The 23,614-nt window shown below is 40.3% G+C and overlaps 1 protein-coding gene across 1 annotated transcript in view; it reads right to left on the bottom strand.

Moving 5' to 3' along the window:
* Positions 1-23,614, bottom strand: part of TENM3 (teneurin transmembrane protein 3) — a 1,686,859-nt gene that overhangs the window by 500,981 nt on the left and 1,162,264 nt on the right. The window contains exon 10 of the mRNA XM_045017713.1: positions 4,626-4,928. Within this exon, the coding sequence (XP_044873648.1) occupies positions 4,626-4,857 (232 nt within the window). The 5' untranslated portion in view covers positions 4,858-4,928. The remainder of the gene's footprint in view (positions 1-4,625; positions 4,929-23,614) is intronic.

Genomic DNA, 23,614 nt, shown 5'->3' with positions numbered 1-23,614 from the left:
AGGATAAACTTCATCTTGTCCCATTTAATTTTTAAGAGGACCTGGTGAACCAAGGGGATCAGTGGTAAGGCATATAGTAGGCTGTATGCCCAGGAGAGCAGGAAGGCATCAGAGAGGCAGATCATGCTGTGCCCGTGCAGCAAACAGAACTGATGGCATTTCCTGTTCTGTCTGGTGGTGAACGGATCCACATGGGGAGGCCCCCATTTCTGGAAGATAACACTGACAACCTCCAGATGCAGAGGCCACTCGTGGTGAGAGGAAAAGGATCTGTTGAGGTGATCTGCCAGCATGTTTCAGACTCCTGGGGGATGTGACGCCTCGAGATGAATAGCATGTTTCACGCAGAAGTCCCACAACTGGAGGACCTCCTAGAACAGGGCTGAAGATAGAGCCTGCCCATGCTTGTGGATGTAAAACATTGATGTTATGTTGTCCATCAAGACCTGCACCATTGTGTTGTTCATCAAGACCTGTCCATTAAGACCTGTACCCACATGATCTGGGAAAGGAACATCTGGCAAGCCATGTGTACCACCCTGAGTTCCCTGACCTTTATATGCAGGGAGAGTTCTTCCTAGGACCAGAAGTCTGGGTTGTGAACCTGCCAAGGTGGGCGCCCCACCCTTGGTCTAACATGCCTGAGACTAAGGTTACCGATGGATGAAGGGCAGCAAAGGGTACCCCTTTCATTACAGATCCTGGGTCTCTCCACCAGGTCAGCAAAGCAAGGACTGGAGATGGAATTGTGAGTATTGAGTCCAGGTGGTGTCTGCTCAGGGAGTAGACAAACACCAGGCACATTTGAAGGGGTCTGAGGTGTAGCCTTGTGTGCTGCACCACATAGGTACATGCCACCATGGGATCCAACAGCTTGAGGCAAACCTGAACAGTCTTTAGTGGGTGGATTCTGACCTTGGAAATCAGGTCCAACATAGATTGGAAACAGGCTTCCGGTAGGGAGGCTTTGGCTTGCGTCTAATTGATCACTGCCCTGATGAACTCTGTTCTCTGAACTGGGACCAAGCGCTGGGTCTGGAAGGTACTGGGCTGATGTTGTGCCTCCCCTGAGCCTGCGACTGACCTTTTATCAGCCAGTCATTGAGGTACAAGTACACTTACACACCTCAATTCCTGAGGAAGGCTGCCACTAGCACCATACACTTCATGAAGAGCTGTGGGGCTGCCGATAGACTGACAGGAAGAGCGGCGAAATGGTAGTGGTGTTGCCCCATTATGAACCTGAGCAATCTTCTGTAACCACGGAAGATAGAGATTGCCATAGTCCTGGCTGCCGAGTTGGCCGCATCCAGAGCCGCCTGCAGGGAGGTCTTAGCCACAGTCTTGCCCTCCTCTAAGATGGCCGCAAATTCCAGCCTCAATTTCTGTGAGAAGACATCTTTAAATTTGGACAGCGAGTTCCACAGATTAAAATCTTACCTCCCCGGTAGAGCCTGTTGGTTGGAGATACATAGTTGGAGACTGCCTGTTGAATACAACTTTTTGTCCAATCAAGTCTGGTCTAGTCTCTGAGCTTCTTTATTTTTTGGGGGTAGCGCTTGACTGCCCTGTCTGTCTCACTCATTTGCTGCCAATACTATCAGGGATCCCAGTGGAAGGTGAGAGTAAAGCTAGTCAAACCCACTTGATGGGGCACAGTATTTCTTCTCTGCCCTCTCTGAGATGGGGGGGACAGAGAAGAAGGGGTCTGCCACAGTGTCTTAACAGGCCCAAACATTGCTTCATTTATGGGTAAGGCTACTCTGGAGGAAGCGGCAGGCTGTGTGCCAACTCCTTATTCTTTCACTTTCAGACTGAAGTTTGCCACTTTTCAGGAGGACTTGTTGGCCCTGAAGTCATCTTGAGAAAGCAAGGTTCTAGGGCTTTCAACTGCCTCATCCGGGGACAATGAGGAGGAGGCCTGTGGCAAAGGAGGGGATCCGCCCTCTTCTTTTGCTTCCACTACATCCATCGCAGCCAGTTCCTGAATGTCAGCACCGGGATTGGTGCTGGAGTTAGGGTCCGGTGCTGGGCGGGAAGAGGTGGTGGCCCACCTTTCTGACACCACAGAGTATGAGTGGTGGGAAGGGAACCCCCATACTGGGGGGAACCCGCAGTGGTTCTAGTACTGCCACTGCATCAGCCAGTGGCCCAGTGACCAAGTGCCAGCGGGAGGGCCAGTACCAAAGTCCGGAGGCTGGGTACCACTAGGTCTTGGATGGAGCAAAGAATTCCCCTTCCGACTCCAAAGAGGATTCTTCCCCTTGGAAACCAAGACAGTGCAGTACCTGACTAATGCATGGGTACCATGGAGGGCCTGCGTCTGAATGGTGCTGCAGTGGTCGGTACCAGGCCAGAGCTTGCCAGCCCTTGTTCCCTTGTGACTCTAGTGGGAGTCCTTGAGAAGTCGGCAGGAACAGGAGTGTCAGCAGATCCTTTGCTGCCTGAAAGGCCTCTGGTGTTGAGGCGGCCAGCAACCATCTGGGCCCACGGCTGCTCCTGGGAGTCTATGGTGTGTCCCGTACCGGAGTCGGTGCTCTAGGTGGAGTCTGTGAAGCCATCAGTGGCTTGGGGAAGGACGAATGGCCTGACACAGATCTCACTATGCCAGTCCCTCCCTGCTTGTCTCTCTTCAGCACCGAAGAATCCTCTCTCAGTGCACCGTTTCTTACATTTCTTCATCTGCACCAACTATGGAGAAGAACATGGTGCCAGGGAAGTGCTCCACACAGATGCCAAAGTACTCTGCACGATTCAGATAGATTCAGTTCCGAGGCTGGTCTGAGGCCCGCCTCCATAAGAATGGCTTTCAGCCAAACGTCCCTGTCCTTTCTGGTACAGGGCTTGAAATCCCTGCAGATCTGGCACTTCTCTTTGACATGAGACTTCCCCAGACACTTTAGACAGCTAGTGTGCAGGTTCGCTAACTGGCATCAGCTTGCCGCAAGAGGCACATGGCTTCAAGCCTGGGAACCAGGGCACATCTAGCCCCGCGGGCAAAAAGTCCCTCGACAACAGGGACAACCACTAACACTACTATATACACTAACTCTAATGAAGAACTATATACATCAACTATGACAACTATACAGAATATGACAGAGGAAGTCCAACCACTGGAAAAGAAAGCCTTGCCACCGCAAGAAGAATCATTCCAGCAATCATCACGAGCAGTAAGAAGGAACTGAGAGGGCGCAGGGTCAGCGGCACCCCTTATACCAGTGCATACACACACAGCTCCAGAGGGTGCTAGGGCCCTATAGATACCATTGAGGGGGAAACCTCCAGCAATTGTGCATGCGGTGCGTGCACATCTAGCATTGAACAGACATGAGCAACCACTTGAATAAGAAAAATCAGTTTTTTGTTTTTCATTAAAAAACGATAAATTTAGGTGAAAATTTTAAGGAACAGATTTTTTTCCCCCTTTGGAAATTTTGGCAGAATTTTTTTCCCCTGTGAGATTTAATTCTAAGGTCCCGTTCATCTTTTTCCTATGATTCTGGTGGTAACCATGATCACTTTAGGAGTCCTATCGTAGCCACTGGCTTCCACCTGGCATAGAGGAAGTAAAAAGAAAAATCTCTCAGCCAGATTTTTTTAAAGTTATGATTTTGATAAATTTCAGAAAAGTAAAACCAGAGAATTCTTCACTGTGGAGAAAACTTCCTTTTCTACCCATGAAAGTCATTTCCCCCTCACACAAAAAGACAAACACACAAGTACTGGACTTTTTACACAGAGTTCATGTCAGCTCCAGATCTTTTCTTTTCAGGTAATGGGATTTCAGCACTGTATACCTTTCATCATTTTGTTTCTTAATTAAATAGGAGCACTATTTAAAAGTGCAGGAATGACAGCCCGGGAGACTAAAATTCTGTATCCAGGGTTTATGGAGAGTGACAGTGGAAGCTTCCATATGCTGCTCAGCTAATTCACATCTAATCAGACTGGAGAGGACCATCTTTAGGTTTAATCCTCATGTCTTTTCAGACCTTGACCTTGTTGTTGAAAAGCCAACAATGGTGTAAGTTAGTGCTAGTAGTTTTTCCTGTTCTGGATACCCGTCCACTAGAAATAGACCTTAACTATAAACTAATTTCCCCCTGCCCACCCAAAAGCTGTAAAACAGTACAACACAGTTTTTAGTGCCCTGGTGACCTATAGGAGAAAAACATCATTGCATTATTATACTTAACATACTGATGTTGTTTAGTCCTTTGGGACAGAGGTTTTATTTATTATTTATCACCCTGTATCTATGCATAGCTTTAGGCACATTATATGAACACAACACTGAGCAAGGTGATAATCGGATGCAGTAGAGCTATAGTCTAATAATCTTAACATTGCACAAGGATTCAGGACACCTGAGTTCTGTTCACAACTTTGTCACTGACTTCTTGCTTGACTTTAGGTAGTTTACTTAATTTGTTCTGTCTCTTTTTCACTATCTTTAAAGCAGGGATAATAATGAGCTATAAATTAAACGTACTACATACATGTTGATTATTATTATTATTATTTATAAAACTATCATGACAACATATCCCACCCAGAGATGAAATGCCTCACTGACACACTAACCAAATTGTGCATAGTTAGTATTAGAACACTTTACCTACCTTGCCTGGTATACTCATCTGCTTCCCTGTGGACTAAGTCCTTCACCCGGTTTCCATACAACAACCTGGAGGAATCATGATCAAAAGCTTTCAGGGTTTCACTTGAACTGTATGACTTCTGTGTAGGCACTCTGCACTCCTCATTTTCTGCTGAAGAATTTGTGTAACGTCGTTCTTTGTCTCTTCTGCTCTTTGTCAGGGAGCAATAAGGCCTACGTTCTTTCACATCCATACTTCATTCCTTCTGTATGCACATCAGCCCAGCTTATTTGAAACTCTTCTCTACATTTAATTTATGTCCGCCTTTAAGAAGATAAAAATATATATATTATAATAATACTTCAGTGGTCATCTAATTCCTGAGAGTTCTCCATGTCTTTCTGACACAGAAACAAAGATCCTATTTCTAAAAAAATACAGTTAAACAGTATCTGAAACAATCTATGTTGTTCACAAGACACACAATAGTTTAATTTTTCAGCAGCATGCCTGATAGATTAGCCAAGAAACCCGTTAACAATAACAGAAGTTACAGTATACATCTAATCTGCTGTGTGCTCAAACTGCATAGCCAAATTCAACTAGAAACCCTGAAATAAAATATTTCTGGCTTTCAGCACAAGGAAAATATTATCTGCTATTTGTTTTTTCTTCTTTTGAGAAAGATACACTCGTACATGCTTTTAAGGGGAGCCTGGCTTTTTCCTACCCATGTGGATCTTCTGTTTCAATGTCTGTTTCTGAAATGTAAATGTTTAATTTCCATGTTTTTTGTTGCTGTTTATGTGTTTAGAAAATTGTCCTTTAGTGAGAATCTAAACCTAGTATTTCATGACAGACTATTGAAACATAAGCACAACACAGGCATTGGGAAGAAGTTCTCCCTGGTTGTGCATTTCAGTGTGCCTACTCTTGGATAAAAGCTGTAATGCTGCAAATTTAAATTCACATTGCAAATAAAAATCAGAAATCATTTTTCTAGTCATATCTTGAAGGGACACTGTAAAGATAAAAATATATTTTTAAAATCTAATATATTTCTGATAGTGATGTTTCCTTACTATACTTCCAGTTTCATTCAGTTTACATTGAGTACTCAGTTTCACTTACAAGTTCTCATACACAAAGTTCAGACATTTGGTTTTCTAACACAGAAAGAGATTGTTTAAAAATATTAAACATTTCCATTGCCATTTTAAATAAAAATCATTCATATTAGTTTTTGCCAACTATTTAAAAAATGTGTATAAATACTATATATAAACAAAACCTAGATCTGAGGAGTCAAATATCTGACAATGCCCCATAAGCTGAGGAGCTGCTGTTTCTTATATAATGTGTTGTGTGTTAAGGTTATTTCCTTTGTCTTCAGGAGGAAGACTATGAGATCTCTCTCTCCTTGGAGGCCTTCTCAGTTTAGAATATTACTTTACAAGGAGTGATGGTAACAGCCGTTCCCTTTGTGACAAAGGATTAAAATGACAATGTACAGTGCATATCACAAAGCAATATGAAACTGTATTTTCACTCTGTTCTACAAAACCAAGTTTGCTTTAGATCAGTTCACCTATTACATTTTTAAACATATTTCATTTCAAACAAACTAATTAATTGTCTCGCTTAAAATTATTCTAAGCAAGTATTTGATTTACTACTGAACTGTAATTCAGATTTTTTAAATGAAAGGTTTTTTATCATCCTATCTAGTTTGAAGTTCTCTAGAAGGCTCTCACACTTCTTGACCTAGGTGAATCTCAATTTAGGAATTTCAAGATAAAGTGCAAAATTACATGGAATACATATATACTAAATACAGAGCTAATTTTTTTTTCATTTAAGCAAATTCCCTTTTACATTTAGGGCAATTTCAAATATACTTTACACCTCCTTTTTCATGTCAAAATGTTTGTTTTTCCTAGCACAAATACCAGTTGATATAGGTACAATGATACTGTTCACTCAATCTAAGGATACTGATATGTGCAGGCACATGTAGTCCAGGAATTAAACATTAATCTTTCATTAAAGATTATGTCATGTGATTAAACCTCCAGGAATACATCCAACCAAAATTGGCAACCCTAAGTGCAGGTAATGTTTTAAATCCTTTTATATGAAAACACACTCACCTACATTTTGTGATTAAATACTTTTCTCCCCATACTGCTGAATATTAAATGACCCTGTTCCTTTTATTTAAAAATAGTTTTCTAAACATTGTAGACATTTTCACTCTGTCATATTATGAACATCTTCAGAAATAAGCAGTATTTTTTCCTCTCTTCAGGAAAAACCATTGATAAAGTGCATAGGTTGTCAGTTACTATGTCGGTTCAGATCTCACACCATAAAATTATTAACATGATTTTTTAAAAAACATAATAGAGCTGCTTTAAGTTATCAATAAACAGTTATTTTAGGATATTCCATATCAGCATGTAGACATATGGAAACATCTCTTTTTTAGCCATATACTTCAGGATATCTAAAGATCTTTTTTATTCTTGGAATCTCTAAATTGTGCCATGAGAAAATCGATATACAGTACTAACCATCAAAGATAAGATCAATATAATTTTTTTTTTAGAAGAGTCTTCAAGCTTCTGCAGTATTTTTGCAAAATAAAAACAAAGCCCTGTGTGCAATGCTTTCAATGACTATACAAAGCTGAAAATCCTCAAAGATTTAATCTACACTGTAGTGTTAGGAACCACTGATCTGCTTCACACAGAATCAATGAATTCAATACAACTTCAAAAGGCAGTTTTCTGGGTTATCTACTGCCTCTCCAGGCTAAGAATGAGAAGGCTAGAAAATACAAGCTGGTTAATAGCACCAAGTTATTGGAATACTTTCATGGCAATTATACTGTCATCATGAACTAGGAAGATACCGTGGACACCATAGTCATGTTTTGCATAAGACATTTAGCTCCTGCGAAATGCTGAGTGCTCCAATAGCCTGATCCTGCACATTTTGAATTTAAAGGTAAAACACATGCTATCTTTAATGGCCCCAATGAAGTCAATTTGAGTTGATTGCCTTCAGCCCCTTACAGGAAGAGCTCAGCATCTTGCAGGATCAGGCTTTTAAAAATTATTTAATCATTGGCTTATGTAAGTGTAAAGGACTGTTGGCCCCTTACTGAAACTTAGTGCGGGTTTTTAGTTGGCCCTATCCCAGAACCAAAGGAAAGGGGAAGGGCCTATGTAAAAATCAAGATCCTGAGACTGACAGTCCCCAGGGTCAATGGGGAGGGGCCAATGCTCCTGGTTAGCCTGACTGACAGGACAGACAGGCCAATGTCCTCCATAAAAGCTGGAGCTGCCTGGGCCAGAGCAGAGCAGAACAGCAGCCAGAACCAGAGGGGGCCAAAGAAACAGCCCAGAGAGGAGAGCCAAAACATCCAGGACCAGAGAAGCAGCCCAGAGAGCAGAGCTGAGCTGGAGGCAGAATAGCAGCAGTGCTGAGGCAGAGTGGGGCGGGGACAGCCCAGAGTCCAGGACAGTGTGCAGCTGGGAGCCCAGCACAGGGAGATGCTGCCCGACAAGAGGTCTTGCAGCCCAGATTTGGAGGGGGATTATATCCCCAACAGGAGGACCAATGCTGGGAAGAAGCCTAGAACCTGAAGATGCATAGCCACTACCAGACCAAATGTCTGATCTGCAGTATCACTGCAGTGCAGCAAGGGCAGGGCCACCCAGAGGATTCAGGGGGTCTGGGGCAAAGCAGGGGAGCTGCGGCACTTGTATTCACCGGGCAGCGCTCCGGGTCTTCGGTGGTGGGGTGCCCTTCGGTCACTCCGCATCTTCGGCAGCACTGAAGGCCCCCCGCCGCCGAAAATGCCGCCGAAGACCCAGAGCGACTGAAGGGCCCCCCGCCGCCAAAATGCCGCCGAAGACCTGAACCACCGCCGGGCCAGGGCTCACGGGGCCCCTGTGGGGCCCGAGGCAAATTGCCCCACTTGCCCCCTCTCTGGGCGGCCCTGAGTAAGAGCCTGGGAAGGCGGCCTGCAACGTGTGAGAAACAGACTGTGAAGTTTCTTTGAGTTCCAGAGACTGCCATTTGTGGTATCCACATCCCCCCAAAGCATAGTTACTTGTTGTTCCCTTTAGCCTTTCCCATTTTTTTCTAATTTTATTGTTAGCTGCTGTTTAATAAATTGTGCATTTCCTTTGAACTGTATGTAGTGATCAGTGAGTCAGGAAAGCATCCAGTGCGACGAGGGTATCCGGAGTGAGGACACTAACCCCTGTCCTAAGTGACCTCGATAAAACTGGAGGTCAAATCCCCCAGGAATCCTGGGCCCAGCCTTGTGGAGGTTACAAGGACTCTGTCACATGGGGGTGAGGAAGGAGAGTCCTCGAGGTCAGGTAGGCTTCTGGATAAAGGTAGTGGGAGCGAGGTGCTAGCCAATTCCACCGAGATAGCATATAAGCCAGGCAAGTTCCCCACAATTGCAGGACCATTCCCCTGCTTACATAAGGTAAATCTATAGAATGGAGGAACAGAACAAAAGTTGTCAGAAAGAGAAGCCATGTCTATACATTCAGCGCTGCAGCGGCACAGCTGTACCAATACGCGTCTGGTGAAGATGCTCTGTGCTGACGGGAGAGAGTTCTGCTATCGGCATAATAAAACCTGCACGAGTGGCAGAAGCTGTGTCTTTAGGAGAAACTCTCCTGCCGACATAGCGCTGTGCACATGAGTGCTTATGCAGGTGTAATTTATGTTGCTCAAGGGGGTTGTTTATTCATACCCCTCAGTGACATAAATTATGCTGACAGGCTGCAGCGTACACATAGCCAGAGAGGAATCAAAAGAGACTAAAGTCTGGTAAATATGCCTCATCTAGCCAGCAGTAAAAATCTTTCTGCACTATTCCAATTATGAGACAAAACATTCATCAAGAAAACTGTATATAGCACTTGAACTCCAAAACATGTATTTTTTCTGAATTCAGAAGGGCACTGCATATTGAAGTCTAGGTTGCCTGTCAACAAAGACAGGTCAAGGAAAGGAAAACTTGCTGTTGGCTTTGTAAGGCTTCTGGTCAGGGTTCTTGCTGCACTTCATTTTTTAGAAGTACTTTCTACTACAGCACTTTCTCATTATTGCATGACATTTTCACCCTGTCATACTATGAACATCTTCAGAAATAAACTATATTTTTCTCTCAAGAAGACTGAGTATTTTTTTCTCCGCAAAAACCACTGATAAAGTGCAGAGGTTGAGGTTGGCAGTTACTGTATCTGCTCAGCTTTCTCACCATAAAATTATCTTTAGTGGTTATTGTGTTAACAAGTTTTCCACCAACTTTAAGTGACCCCTTGGTCATCAAACTCTAAGATATTTTCCTTTTATTTTGTGTTGCATGAGCTGCATCCCTGTTACCTGAATGCACTGACTATTCTCCTTCTACTATGCCTTATATTAAGCACACATGAAATAATAAATACAATACAAAAGCTCAAGGGAATAGAGTGACTAATTTGACACATGAACAGTTTTCTTGACAAATCAGATTAAAGTTTTAAACCTAATAGAATTAAACCAGTTTTAGAACATATTACAGAAACATTTGCCTTCATCTTCAAGTAATATTTTCCCCATATGTCAATATTTATCGTCTACCAAATAGCTTTGTCCCAATTAATGGAACAGAACGAGAATTTTCTTAGTACAATATTTACAAAGACATTCAGCTACTAAATCATCTAGCCTCAAAATGACATTACAATGGCTAAGTCAGTTACTGCTGCTAATTTAAATAACTTTCTCCACAGTATTTTTACAGATCAGAGATTTCATATAAGAACCTGGCATCTCTGGCTTATGAGTACATAGCAAGCACATACCATGTATATAATTGCATATAGTTTTTAATTTCCTGGGGACACCATATCTCCTGGCATACATGCAGAGTTTTTTGGGTTTTCATCAGTCTTCTTACTAACACCCTGCTATATGTCTCAGTCCGCACCTGCTATGCAAGGGATTATATTGTGTGTATAATAGCATACCTTGAAATGTTCTGCATATACTGAAGGAAATGGACAATGTACTGGCTGACGTATGTCCATATTTCAATTTGCTATGATAACTTAAATCTTGATTTGGTGTTTGAACCACTGGATATTACAGCCTCCTGTAATCTTTTGAATCATCTGACCAAGCTAAGGACTTCTTGTTTTTAATAATAAAGGAGAAATGTACACCAATTTCTGTGCTGGTATGGCAACACTGATATATTCTTTTTAGTCCTATTTAAAGATACCCATTCAATTTGGGGTTACCATCAAATACCTACCAAGGACCCAATCCTGCATTCTTGGAGCCAGGATCAGTTTTGGCTGCACCAAGGAGAGAGGATTGAGCCATAAATGGTTAATTTATAGGAATCCCAAACTGAATGATTATCTGAAAATATTCGTTTTACAAGAACATACAGTATGAGTTATGCCAGAGCAGATCATTGGTTTATCTAGTCTAGTCTCCTACCTTCACCTGCAGTTTGCACCTGGTGTTTTGGATGAATGATTAAAACTCCCATAGTGCTAAATCACAGTGTGAAAAATTCTCTCTCAATCTTTACATGTGGTGAGCTATGGCCTGAAGTACTAGGGTCAACACCTCTTATAACATTTTTACATAATTAGAATAGCAAATGGTATTCTTCTTCAGAGATATGTCTAACCATTTCTTGCAGCTTTCTAAACCACTTGCCTTAATTTCCTGAGGCAAATGAATTATACATGTGGACAATACATGGTATAAAATATTTCACTTTAGTCATTTTAAAATGTTGCATTCCATATTCTGATCTATAACATGATGAAAGGACACAATCATCAAAACACCATCATACTTCTTTCATATCTCCTACTACTGCATACCTTGCCAGACTAAATAATGCCATTCTTTTTAATCTTCTCATATAGGGCATGGTCCAAAGCTAACTGAAGCTTTGATTTCGGCTCAAACTGTATACATCTCACCAGGGGTGCTGGAACAATTTGTACAGTGGGGGTGCTGAGAGCTATTGAATCAAAGAGTAAACCTTGTATATAATGGAGACCACTTGAAGCCGGGGGTGCAGCAGCACCCCCAGCACCTATGCGTCCCACCAACAGAACTACACAAATATGCCCCTTCTTTTAATGACCTTTTTGAAATCTTTTCTATTTCACCTGCTTTATTTTCAGGCTGAGAAGATCAAAATTGAATGCAATATTCAGGAGATGAAATTCTGCCACCCTTACTTCTGCTGAGAAGAGACTCACTCTGAGCAGACCTATTTAATTCAATAGGACTATATGAGTAAGACTATACTCGAGGTGAATATGGGTAGCCGAATCTGACCCAAAGTAAGAGTTATACTGATAGCTTATTGCAGTGGTCTTCAAACTTTTTTGATTGCGCACCCCTATCAGTAAAAAATTTTTGAGTACGCACCCCCAATATAAGTATATTTATGTATAAATTATATACATGTACTACTGTATTAATATATTATGTACATTATAAAACACAAAAAATAGAAATTAAAACGGATGAGATAAAGATGAAATAAACAATATTTTTTTAAAATGTTTTATTTTATTTATTAATGGTAAAAAAACCTTTCTGCTCTCACTAAAATAATATTATTAATAGTAACATTTTTTAGTGAGAGCAATGTGATTGAATATGCTTCATTATTTCTGAAAATCTTCGTTTAACACTTTGTGATACAGCGATTCGAAGGTCTGGTTCTATGTTCAGTTTATTTCACACCGTGGTTTTAATGGCTGTCATAGCTGAAAAAAATGCCTCACAAAGATATGTAGATCCAAATGGAAGAAGTGCATCATTGGCTGCGCTTACTAAATCATGATACTCATTTTTCAATCCCATCCACCAATTATGCAAAGGTTTTTGTTGAAATTCAGCTTGTAAATTTCCATCTTCCCTGATGTCAATCAGTTGTTCTTGCAAACTAATCGGAAGGTCTTGCATTTTTATGTTTTTAACAAATGGGTTCAAAACCCACTGAAACTCTTCATTTGGAAGATTTTTAAACAGGTTAGAAAATTCTGTTTCCAAGTTTTTTAAGTGTGCAGATATGAGAATTTTTATAGGTGATACACTTACATCGTTTTCAGCAACAAAATCACATAACAATGGAAACATTTCCAAACATCTGTTTTCAAAATGCTCTCTCCATAGCATGAGTTTCTTTCGAAAAGCAGTTACTTTCTCACTTGTTAAAACGTCACTTTTACCTTGAAGGGACAGATTAAGTGTGTTTATTTTTTCGAAAATATCTGCTAGGTAGCATACTACTGACAGCCACTTGTCATCACAGAAAAGGTGAGCAACTTTTGAACACTTCTATTTTTGTAAAAGAAAAATTTGTAACTTATCTTTAAGTTCAACAACTCTTTTAAGCACTTTGCTATGAGATAACCAGCAAACCTCTGTGTGGTACAAAAGATTTTTATGGTCACTCTCCATCTCATTACAAAGTATTGTAAAGATTCTACTATTTAAATGTCTTGTTTTTATAAAATTAACTACATTGATAACATCCTGTAGCACTTTGTGCACTTCTGGCTCCAACTTCTTTGCTGCAATAGCTTGCCTATGAATGATGCAGTGAATGAATTTCACGTTTGGTGCTATCTCTGTAACCTTACCCCGGAATCCTCTCTTTATTCCAGTCAAAGCAGCCACTCCATCAGTGGTTACACTTAAAAAAATGTTTTATGGGAAAACTTTGTATTAAAGAAGTCATTTACTGTTGAGAATATATCTTCTCCGGTACATCTTTCCCTTAGTGGCTCAAAAAAAGTAGTTCTTCATGTATTCCATTATTGAAACAGAATCTAGCAAATACCATAAGCTGAGACATGTAGAAACATCTGTACTTTCATCCAACTGTATAGCAAACCTCCCACACTGCGTAATTTGTTCTAATACTTGTTTCTTCAAATCTTCAGCAATGTTTTTTATGTGTTTTCCAACAGTATTTGCTAACAAAGGAATGCATTTTAGTTTGTCGCCACATTGTTTTCCATGTATTATTTCATCCATTTTTACCGCAGCAGGAAGAAGATGGTGTTCCCCCAATGGTATGTGGCTTTTTGTCTTTCGCTATTAAGTAAGAAACCTCAAGAGAGACTTCTAAATATTTATCATTAAGTTTAGTGAAATTTTGTAAAAGTACTGGATTGAGTATCGCATGACTTTAAACATCGCTGAAAAAATTGTAGAGGTTTGTCTTCATGTTCTGGATGCTTAGTTTTTAAATGTCTTGCTAATCGTGATGGCTTCATACTATCATTAACTAATATTTCAAGGCACAATATACACTTAGGAGGCGATTCATCGTTAACGATAGCGGATGTAAATCCATGTTTCAAATAGCCTTCTTGATAATTTCGAATTTTTTTGGTCGACTTCTTGTCAGATCTGATTAGATTGTCATTGTTTTTACCTTGTAGTGTGGCTGATGAAGAGCTCATACTAGGAGTAGGAGAACACTCAGCTCTGCCATTTTCTTGTTGTTCGCTTGTGCTCGCATTATTAGTATTATCTTTAATCCGCAGTTTCTTGTCCATTTTGTGAAGATTAGTTTAGTTAAAACTAGATAATATAATCTGTAAATCCACTTAACCAGACACACGTAAACTGCAATACATCGCAATACGCTGAAAGCGAACGAATGAGTGGGGGTGCCATTGTCAACCCCTCCACGTTGTGGAACTCCCACTCTTCCCTCAGGATCTCTCACAGGGCCGGCTCCAGGCACCAGCATAGGAAGCATATGCCTGGGGTGGCACACTGTAAGGGGCGGCATTCCAGCCAATCTTAGGGCAGTGCTCCTCTGGCTGCCCCTTTCTTCTTTTGTTCGGCGGCGCTCCTCCTGACGTGCCCCTCAATGGGGAAGACCACTGGTTTATTGTACTGGGGTGCATCCACACATCCCAGGGCATCTGTTATGGGCTTTTAAGATGAGGGTTGCTGGAAGTTTAAGTCTCTAGACAGGCAACGGGTCAAATGACCAAGCATTATTGCCTGCCTGCTGGACACTCTATAAAGGAAAGCTTCTGACTCACTCTTGGGAAGATGAAAGTTACGGTAAGATCAGTATTGCTAATCCTCAGTGTTCGGTTGAGACCCTATTGTGCTAGGCACTGTACAGCACATAGGAAGACATGGACCCTGCCTCAGGAAACTTGCAATCTGATTAAGGTAAGATGCTTCAGTGATCTTAACACAACAGTTGAGTGGAAAAAGGATGTGGAAGACTGAGGGTTATAGTACAAAATTATAAGTTTACTCAACCAAGTTACACACACAGCCTGACCACGGCAACTGACATCTGAAGTTCCCAAACCAATTTAAAAAAATCAAGAGGCTTCTTCCATAATGGCAGTGATTTAAATGATTGTTTACACACTACTATTCATCTTTGAAGTTAATATAGGAAGATGGGGGAGGAGGAAGGAAACAGATGATGATTAAATGGAAAATGATCAAGAGATGCAGGAGGACACAGAGATGGTATACAGTGACTGGTTGAGGGCAGGTATGACCAAGAGGCATGAAAGGAGTAGGCAGAAATAAAGACCAGAAGGATAAGCAAAGGACAAGAAATTACTTCTCTATCTTTGTTTATTATGTTTCTTTGAGTCCCTTTTAGACACTATTTTGTGACTCTCTCAAAAGTTTATTATACGTAAAATTTATCCTTACAAAGGCATGCTGCATTTTTTCCTGTCAGTAGTGTCACAGAGACAATCTTCAAGAAATCATCACAGAATATTAGACCTACGGGATGTATGTATTTTCCTCATCACACAAAGTTACTACCGCTGCACAGACTAAGTGCAGATAATGCAGATAAGCATGTGTTTGACAGTAAAATACTTGGGGTGTAATCTTAAGGGAGTTCTGCCTGGAGATCAAATCAAGGATCAGGCCCAAGATACCAAAAATGGGCATCTACATTGAACCTACAAAGAATGCATGTATCAAGAGATGCTTGTGTGTGCAAGTATCCCTTGTACTTATGAATAGGTAACTAGCTCACACAAAACTTGTTCATATATGTGTGAGATTATTTTGCAGATCTAACGGACACCTCAGTACTTTTATTCTGCCACTTTGTTACTGCCATCAGCAGGATATGTAAGTATACAAGAATTTGATTCTCTGATATACTAAAAAAGCAGAGTTCTTGTACTGTATAGCTACCTCTAAATTTGGAGTTAGGGGTGCAATTCCCAGCTTCAGTAGACATGTATTAACTCTATTCGAGGTAGCATAGCTAAATATAGTAGCGTAGCTGCAGTAGCATGAGCAGCAGAAAGTGCAAGCACTGGCTAGCTGCCCCTAGTATAAACTGTCTAAACCCCCTGGGTATGGATTCAGGGTGGCTAGACACTGCCCATGCTACTGCGTCTACACTGCTATTTTTAGTGTGCTAGCTTGGTGAGAGTTAGTGTGAGTATGTCTACTCAAGGTGGGAATCAGACCCCCAGCTCCAAGTGTAGACACAGCCTGAATTTCAGTACCCTGCCTGATCATATGGCAAAGCAGAAGATGAGAGAAAAGAACATGAGACATATGACAACTGCAAAGACACCTGTTGGCCTTTTCATAATGTTAAATTATAGAACGATGGACATTGAGATATGAAAGAAGCTCCAAATTTTGTGATGTTGTGCCCATATTTTTTGGGACCTAACAGATTTTTTTTAATGTTAAGGGATGACTATTAAAGCTAAACACAACAAAATTACTCATCAGCCTTTTAGTGAGGAGCATGCTTCAGACTAAACTTAATATTCTCATCTGGTACTCTTTTTAATCAGTGTTTGGCAATAGTTGTGAGTTAATTAACATTTGTACTGTTACACAATACACAGGTTGGCAGGGATTTTTAAAATAAAAAAATAGCCCCCCATGAATGATGTCATCTGATCAGCCCTAAAGACTGTTTTTTAATCTACAGAACAGAAACAATAAGGGCAACGGCAGCACATGTTTCCCCATGTTATCCCACCGATGTGGGTCAGTATCCATGCTCAATCAATCCTTGCCTTCTCTTATATGACAGCCACCAGGGCACCAATTAAACATTAAATAGCAATTTCTCACCTTTGTGCCTTTTTCATTCTGCTCTATATATGTGCCATGATATTTCTCTTCCTGAAGGCCAAGTGTCATCCCTTATCCTGAAACCCAACAGTCCTCATTCTACTCCACCAAATCCCCTCTCAAAACTCATTTCTTTCCCTCTGTTTTCTACCACTCTTCACTCTTGCACTACTTCATTCTTGTACTCTTTCCCTCCTCTCCTACCTTATCCTCCATTTGAAGATGCAGGAACATTTATGCATTTCATTTGTTTAAAAACTCTCCTTTCCCTACTCCTCCTTTGTGGGATGTCAACTATAAGTCTTTTTGGGCAGGGTCCATGTCTATCATCTCTGTAAAGAGCCATGCAAAATTAGGGCACTATATAAATATATAATCACTAAATAATTATAACTTGAGTTAGTGATCTAGAAGTAAAAGACTTCATATCCCATTAAAAATCCAGAAGGCAGTTTTTCTACTGATCTACATAACCAGCTTCTATACTGGGAATTAAAGTTCACAGAGGTGGATGAGGGGGAAGGGAAGGATATAGGAATGAGGATATACGGTTCTTTGTTCTTCATTTTTAAAAAGAAAAAACACTACATTATGTTACTTCTATATGGCAGTAAACATATTGTAACATATATTTAATTGTGTGATGTAAATGAGGCTTAAGGGTCATGTTAGAGAGTGTTAACTGAAACATTTAGCTACAACTTTAGCACGCCGGCAGGCCTTTTAAATTGTTATGGGAAATTGCTGCATTCAATTCAGTAGTTTTAACACTGAGTTCCCCTAAGGGTTATTACACTTTGGCAACATGATGCCAGTTTTACCTAATGCATATAATGCCACCACCCAATCTCATACTTCATCTAGAGAATCTTTCTAGTATGAACAGCATTAAAAGCAAGAAACATTGGATAGATGAACAAGATAATTGTTACGAGTCTAACAATATCTTAATGGTTTATGCCCTTTGTTAGCTAAAAACTACAGAAGTACGAATTTGTTAAAAGATAAAAAGAATAAAAATATCATAATTATAGGGGGTGATAGAGAACAATAAGAAAAAGGTCCAGAGAGGAGCAATAAACATAACTTGACACTTGGAGGACTGATAGAGGAAGGAATTCAAATCAAGGAAAGAGTAAAAAGATTAAGATTATTTAGCTTGAAAAGAGGAAGAAGAGGACACAGGATACAGATATTAAGAAGGCCTACAAGGTGCTCACATTTACCCTTTCTCATAAGAACAAGAAAGTGAGTAATGACGAAAAAGAACAAATTTCAAAGAGAGATAGGGAAATGCTTTTTTAAAGCAACATATAATTGACCTGGAGAACACAATGCCATCGAATAAAATGAAACAAATCACCTAAGATGTGATAAAATAATTAGATTTTTATAAGTAATCTTAGCATCCATGGCTATGTTCACAAAATAAATTACAAGGATTACTAGCTTTTACAGACTGAGCACTTGTTGATGACAGAAATAAGTTTCTTTCCATTACATAGTATTGCAAAAAATAAAAAATTTAAAAAGTGCATTATCACAGTTGTAATGCTTCCTGAGAAGCATCAGGCATTGGCTACTATTTCAACGAAGATAGACTAGATGGACCATTGGTCTTTTCTGTTAAGAGAATTCCTATGTGAATGTTGATGACCATTTCTAAAAAATAAGAGAAATACTAAAAATATTATATTTTGCATTTAGTATATAATGTTTATACATTTTTAGTGTCAAGAAAGCAAAGCAATTTCATCTTTATACTGTATATTACAAGTACTAAACTAAAGTATTAAACTAAAAAGTCTAAATGCTGAGAACTACAGACAAAACAGAGTTTATGAAAAAAAATTAAGAAATCTTTCCATCCACAAGAATGCCACAATTCACATAACTAATCACCCATAAAACCTATTACAAACACACACTAAGAAAAGCTCAAAAGGCATACAACTGTAATGAAATTTCCACTTCCATGACTGACAAAGTGAGATATGTCAGAAATTAACTGAGCTGGAAAAATGACACTTTGAAGGGGTGCTTAGGATGATCTGTGGCCATGATCTACCATTAGTCAAACTGTTGACTCTTAATACATAGATATTTCAGGTCATCATATCTAGAAAATCACTTCTTAAAAACTCAGTTCTAGCATAGAAACCAGTAAGTATTCCAAAGTTGTCATTCTGAAAAAAAAAAAAGACCTGTCAGACAAGTAGCTCACACCTTGAAACTTAAGAAAGTCCATCATCTAACCGCCACATAAATTACATAAAACATAAAAATTATGAATTACATAAAACACAAAATATTATATGCTCTTAAGGTTTTTTTTTTTGCAGCACTAATCTCATGGCTGTAGAGCACATTCTCTCTCTTGCTTACCATTGCTACAAGACAATTAAAAAGGAATGACTTTAAATTTTCTAAAAACCTGAAATTCATTAAAGGAAAGAATTTACAATAAACACATAATTCAGTATTAACTATCAAGTACCCTTCAATCAACCCCAGACTAGCTCACAAGGATACCAGGAATTCTCATGTGGGCTCCTGACCCCAATAAGCATAGAAGTTTTTGGGGTTTTGTTTTGGATTTTATTTTATTTTGATTGTTAATGAGAGGCCTCTCTCTTTAAAACTGACATAAAGAGACTCTCTTCTCCCCCTGGAGACCTCCAATTGATGCTACGCTTTGATGGTTTGAGCACCACCAAGAAAAGCCCTGTGGCTATTATTGTCTCATATAAGGCCCTACTAGCAGGCAGAGGGCCTTCAGAGGAAAATAGTGACACACACACACACCCTGCTGAGAAGTGAGCAAGCAAGCAATCCTGGCAGAAGAGTATGGTCCTTTAGTCCTGGAAGTAAGCAAGAAGGGTTGAGGACTGCATCAGCAGGCAAACTGTGGAAGAAGAGCAGCCTACAACAAGATATTGAGTGTGGGAGCATTTGATGCGACTATGAGGGATTATTTGACTGATTTTTTGTTCAGGACAGAACTTGTGTTGGCAAGGATTTGTTTGAGGAGAGTTGATTGCAGGGATTGTGTAGATGAAATCCGATGTTTGTGTGTGTGTGTGGGGGGGTCATTTGATTTTAATTTGGGGCATTCGACAGGATGTGGGAATCTATTTTGTTATTTGAAAAACAGGGAGGACTAATGAGGGAGAAAACTGATTGATGGGGGAGTGAAATGACTCATTCTATTGACAGAGGGTTTTGGCCTCCAGGAAATAAAATGAGGGTAAGTGTGATCAGAAGAGGTTGGGGCAAGAAAGGACGGCAGGATTATTGGAAAAGATTAAACATACAATGAAACGAACAGAAAGGAGGTGATATAATCTGTGCTTAATGTAGAATCATAAGAAAAAGGAAAAATACACTGAAAGGAAAAGATACAGCAAGTCAAGAAAGTGAGGAGAAAAAATGGAGTGAAGGGAAAGAGTGAGGAACAAATTTGGATAGAAAGAGTAAGTCTGAATGCAGTTTCATTTACTATATTTTAGTGCAAAAAAGTAACGAAGTGTGTGTGTGTGTGTGTGTGTGTGTGTGAGTGTGTGTGTGGGGGTGGGGACACAGAATTATTCAGGGCCATTCAGACATGGAAGTTCATCAAGAGCTCATAAGCAGAGTGGAATTTAGGAAGGTATCTGCTAAACTTGAAGCCTACTCCATATCTCCAAACTCTCTGATTTCTAGAACGGATCTCTCTCAGACTATGACTACACTACAGAGCTTACAGCAGCATAGCTGCACCGACGCAGCTGAACTGCTGCTAGTGCAGACGCTCTAAGCCGATGGGAGAAAGCTCTCCCATCAATTTAATTACTCCAGACCCTGTGAGCGGCAGAAGCTATGTCAGCAGAACCTCTCCTGCCAACATAGTACTGTCCACACCAGCACTTAGGTTGGTGTAATTTATGTTGCTCAGGAGGATAGTTTATTCACATCCCTGAGTGACATAACTTATATTGACATAACCTGTAGTTTGAACATAGCCTCAATCTCCTTATTCCCTTGCCCCTCATCCTCTTGGCTGCTACAAAAATGGTAGTTTCAACTACTTTGCCCCAGGGCCGCCCGGGGAAGGGGTGGGGGAATGGGGCAATTTGCCCCAGGCCCTGCAGGAGCCCCGCAAGCCCTGGCCCGGCGGTGGTCCGTATCTTCGGTGGCATTTTGGCGGTGGGGGTCCCTTTAGTGCTGCCAAAGACATGGAGTGACTGAAGGGCCCCCCACCACCGAAATGCCACTGAAGACCTGGACCGCCACCGGGTGAGTACAAGCACCGCAGCTCCCCCGCTTTGCCCCAGGCCCCCTGAATCCTCTGGGCGGCCCTGCTTTGCCCCTCCTCTAGTCTAACGTTGTGAGTCCTCCTCCCTTGCAAATAGCTCCAGTACCTGCTTTTGCTGCTGCAGGAAGCTTTTCTAAAAAGAAACAAAATGAAGCTGACCTGGTTCTTGTCATTTTCAGCGATGCCAACAGATTCTGAAAAGGATCAGTGAAAATTTATCCTGACAACTGACTAATGATCAGATATGTCTTAGATAAATGTCTATCAGGGATGGTCTAGACGGTATTTGGTCCTGCCATGAGGGCAGGGGACTGGACTCGATCTCTCAAGGTCCCTTCCAGTCCTAGAATCTATGAATCACTCTACTGCAACCTGGAAAAGCTATGAGCAGTAGCAAAGGCACTGAAGTTCTCCAACTGCAGACCCAGTAACATGACACTACATTTTATTCTCTGTTCATATATTGAAGAAGATTACCTTCTCAGCTTCCCCTTTTCATAATACAGTGAAACCTTACTGTCTGTGAAAACTGAGGAAACTTAGCCAGGAATGTTTTCTGCTTGCCATGAGCAAATGGTTGAGTGGATTTTTCAAGACTTGATCATGCCAGTGTCAAATAATAAGGATGCCTTGCCCTTCATAATTAATAAGCTCACTGAAATAAAACTGTTATAATGGCTATAAAAACTGGTTATACAGTTTAAATTTAACATCACAACATTTTGTTCCTTGTGGGGTCCACATGACCCTATTTTCCCTCAAAGAATTAACATTTTGGTTGTGTGGGAGACCTGGAACTGGACTTTCCTTATTCCAACACTGAGTAACTAGTGCAATGAGCATGGTATGGCACGCTGCCAGATTTATTTATTTTTTTAAAATGCTGACTAGTTGGATGTTCTGCAGAATTACTCCTCCTGGGCTAAAACATAACAGAAGAAACATTAAAAGTATCAAGTGAAAGTAGTGTAATAATATTTGCTTCCCTACCCTCACAACAGGATTAATTAATTTCTCTACAGTGCTTTGGCAATGTACAGCACTATATAAGTGTTAAATTACATCAGTAATCATTACTAACGCATTCATGTAACCCATGTATCCAAGCTGTGAGAAAATGTTGTGCTTCTTTCTCCATGTTCAAACCCCCCTCCCTTTCCCTTCTGCCTGCATTGTTTCATTATCTCCTGTCATGGCTTCTGCCATCTCCTCTTCTCTGGCATTGTCTCCTTTTATCTGCACAAAAAACAGCCTCCAGGATAATTTTCCTTGCCTGTTGATCACAGTGTCATCCCCTTTTAAAATCCCTCTACTAGACACCTCCTTCTCCACCCAGGGAGCACTAATTAAAATCAAAGTGATCAAGTTATTTAAATTACCAATTTGAATCATGATTTAAATAATTGATTTTTAATCTTGCTTTGCATTTGTACTTTTTAGTTATTTTTCTGAAGAAATTCTCATTGGTTGGCAAAATTTGGTACTTGTTTTCTTAACCTGAAGGATATACTATACCTATTCACATTCTTCATTTTTACATTTTTTATGACAGAAAATGTAAAATAACATTTACTAGATGATAATTTTTTTTATTCTTCATTTGTGTCAAGATGCATTTGATGGAAATGAGATTCCACTCGAAATGTAAAAAGCAACATTTTTTATTAATTAAATAAACCTACTTAAAATGTGCAGGATACATAAGGAAAAATCAGTTTATTAAAACATGTTTTGCATTGATAATTACCTGATTTATTCTCTCACACCTCACTTTTATTCATAGACTGGAAAGGGGAAAAGCGTTACTACTTCTCCAACTCTAATCAGTTTCTCAACTTTGAATGAGCTAGTCATTGAACTGAACCAATTGAATAAACTGAAATGAAGAAAATATTTTCACTGCATCTGCAGAAGAGGTGACTGCCATCAAAAGCTGGTTTAGCATGCCAACAAACTCTGGTTCCAGGTGCTTAGCCAGTGTCTTTCCAGCAGTTCATAGGTTTGACTTTCTTTAAAGCTTTGTCAGCAAACACTTACTGATTAATTTAAATTAAATGATTTGTAGTGTTAATAGTAAGTTCAGGCCTTACCAGAGGTTGTTTTAATTTCATATTTAATTTTAAATGGGTTTATTTTTAAAAAGAAAAAAAATTAAAATCTTTTTGTTTTAAATTGATTTTTATTCACCATCTCCACTACATCAAGTTTTTATCCTTACCTTCGAAGCTCTGCATAACTTTGCTTCACCCTACTTATCTGAACTTACATCTTCTACATCCAAAATCATGCCAATCTGTTGCCCCGCAGTCATCTACTTCTCCCTCAGCCTTCTCCGTGCTTTCTTCTAGAGCAGGGGTTCCTAAACTTGGTTCATGGCTTGTTCAGGGTAAGCCCTGGCAGGCCACAAGATGCTTTGTTTACCTCAGTGTCTGCAGGTACGGCTGCTTGCAGCTCCCATTGGCTGCGGTTCGCCATTCCTGACCAATGGGAGCTGCGGGAAGCGGTGGCTTGGCCCGCGCCGCTTCCTGCAGCTCCCATTAGCCGGGAA

The sequence above is a fragment of the Mauremys mutica genome, chromosome 5 (assembly GCF_020497125.1).
Source record: "Mauremys mutica isolate MM-2020 ecotype Southern chromosome 5, ASM2049712v1, whole genome shotgun sequence".
In the NCBI taxonomy this organism is placed as follows: domain Eukaryota; kingdom Metazoa; phylum Chordata; order Testudines; family Geoemydidae; genus Mauremys; species Mauremys mutica.
The sequence above is the reverse complement of the archived record's forward strand: the minus strand, read 5'-3'. Positions and strand labels throughout refer to the sequence as shown.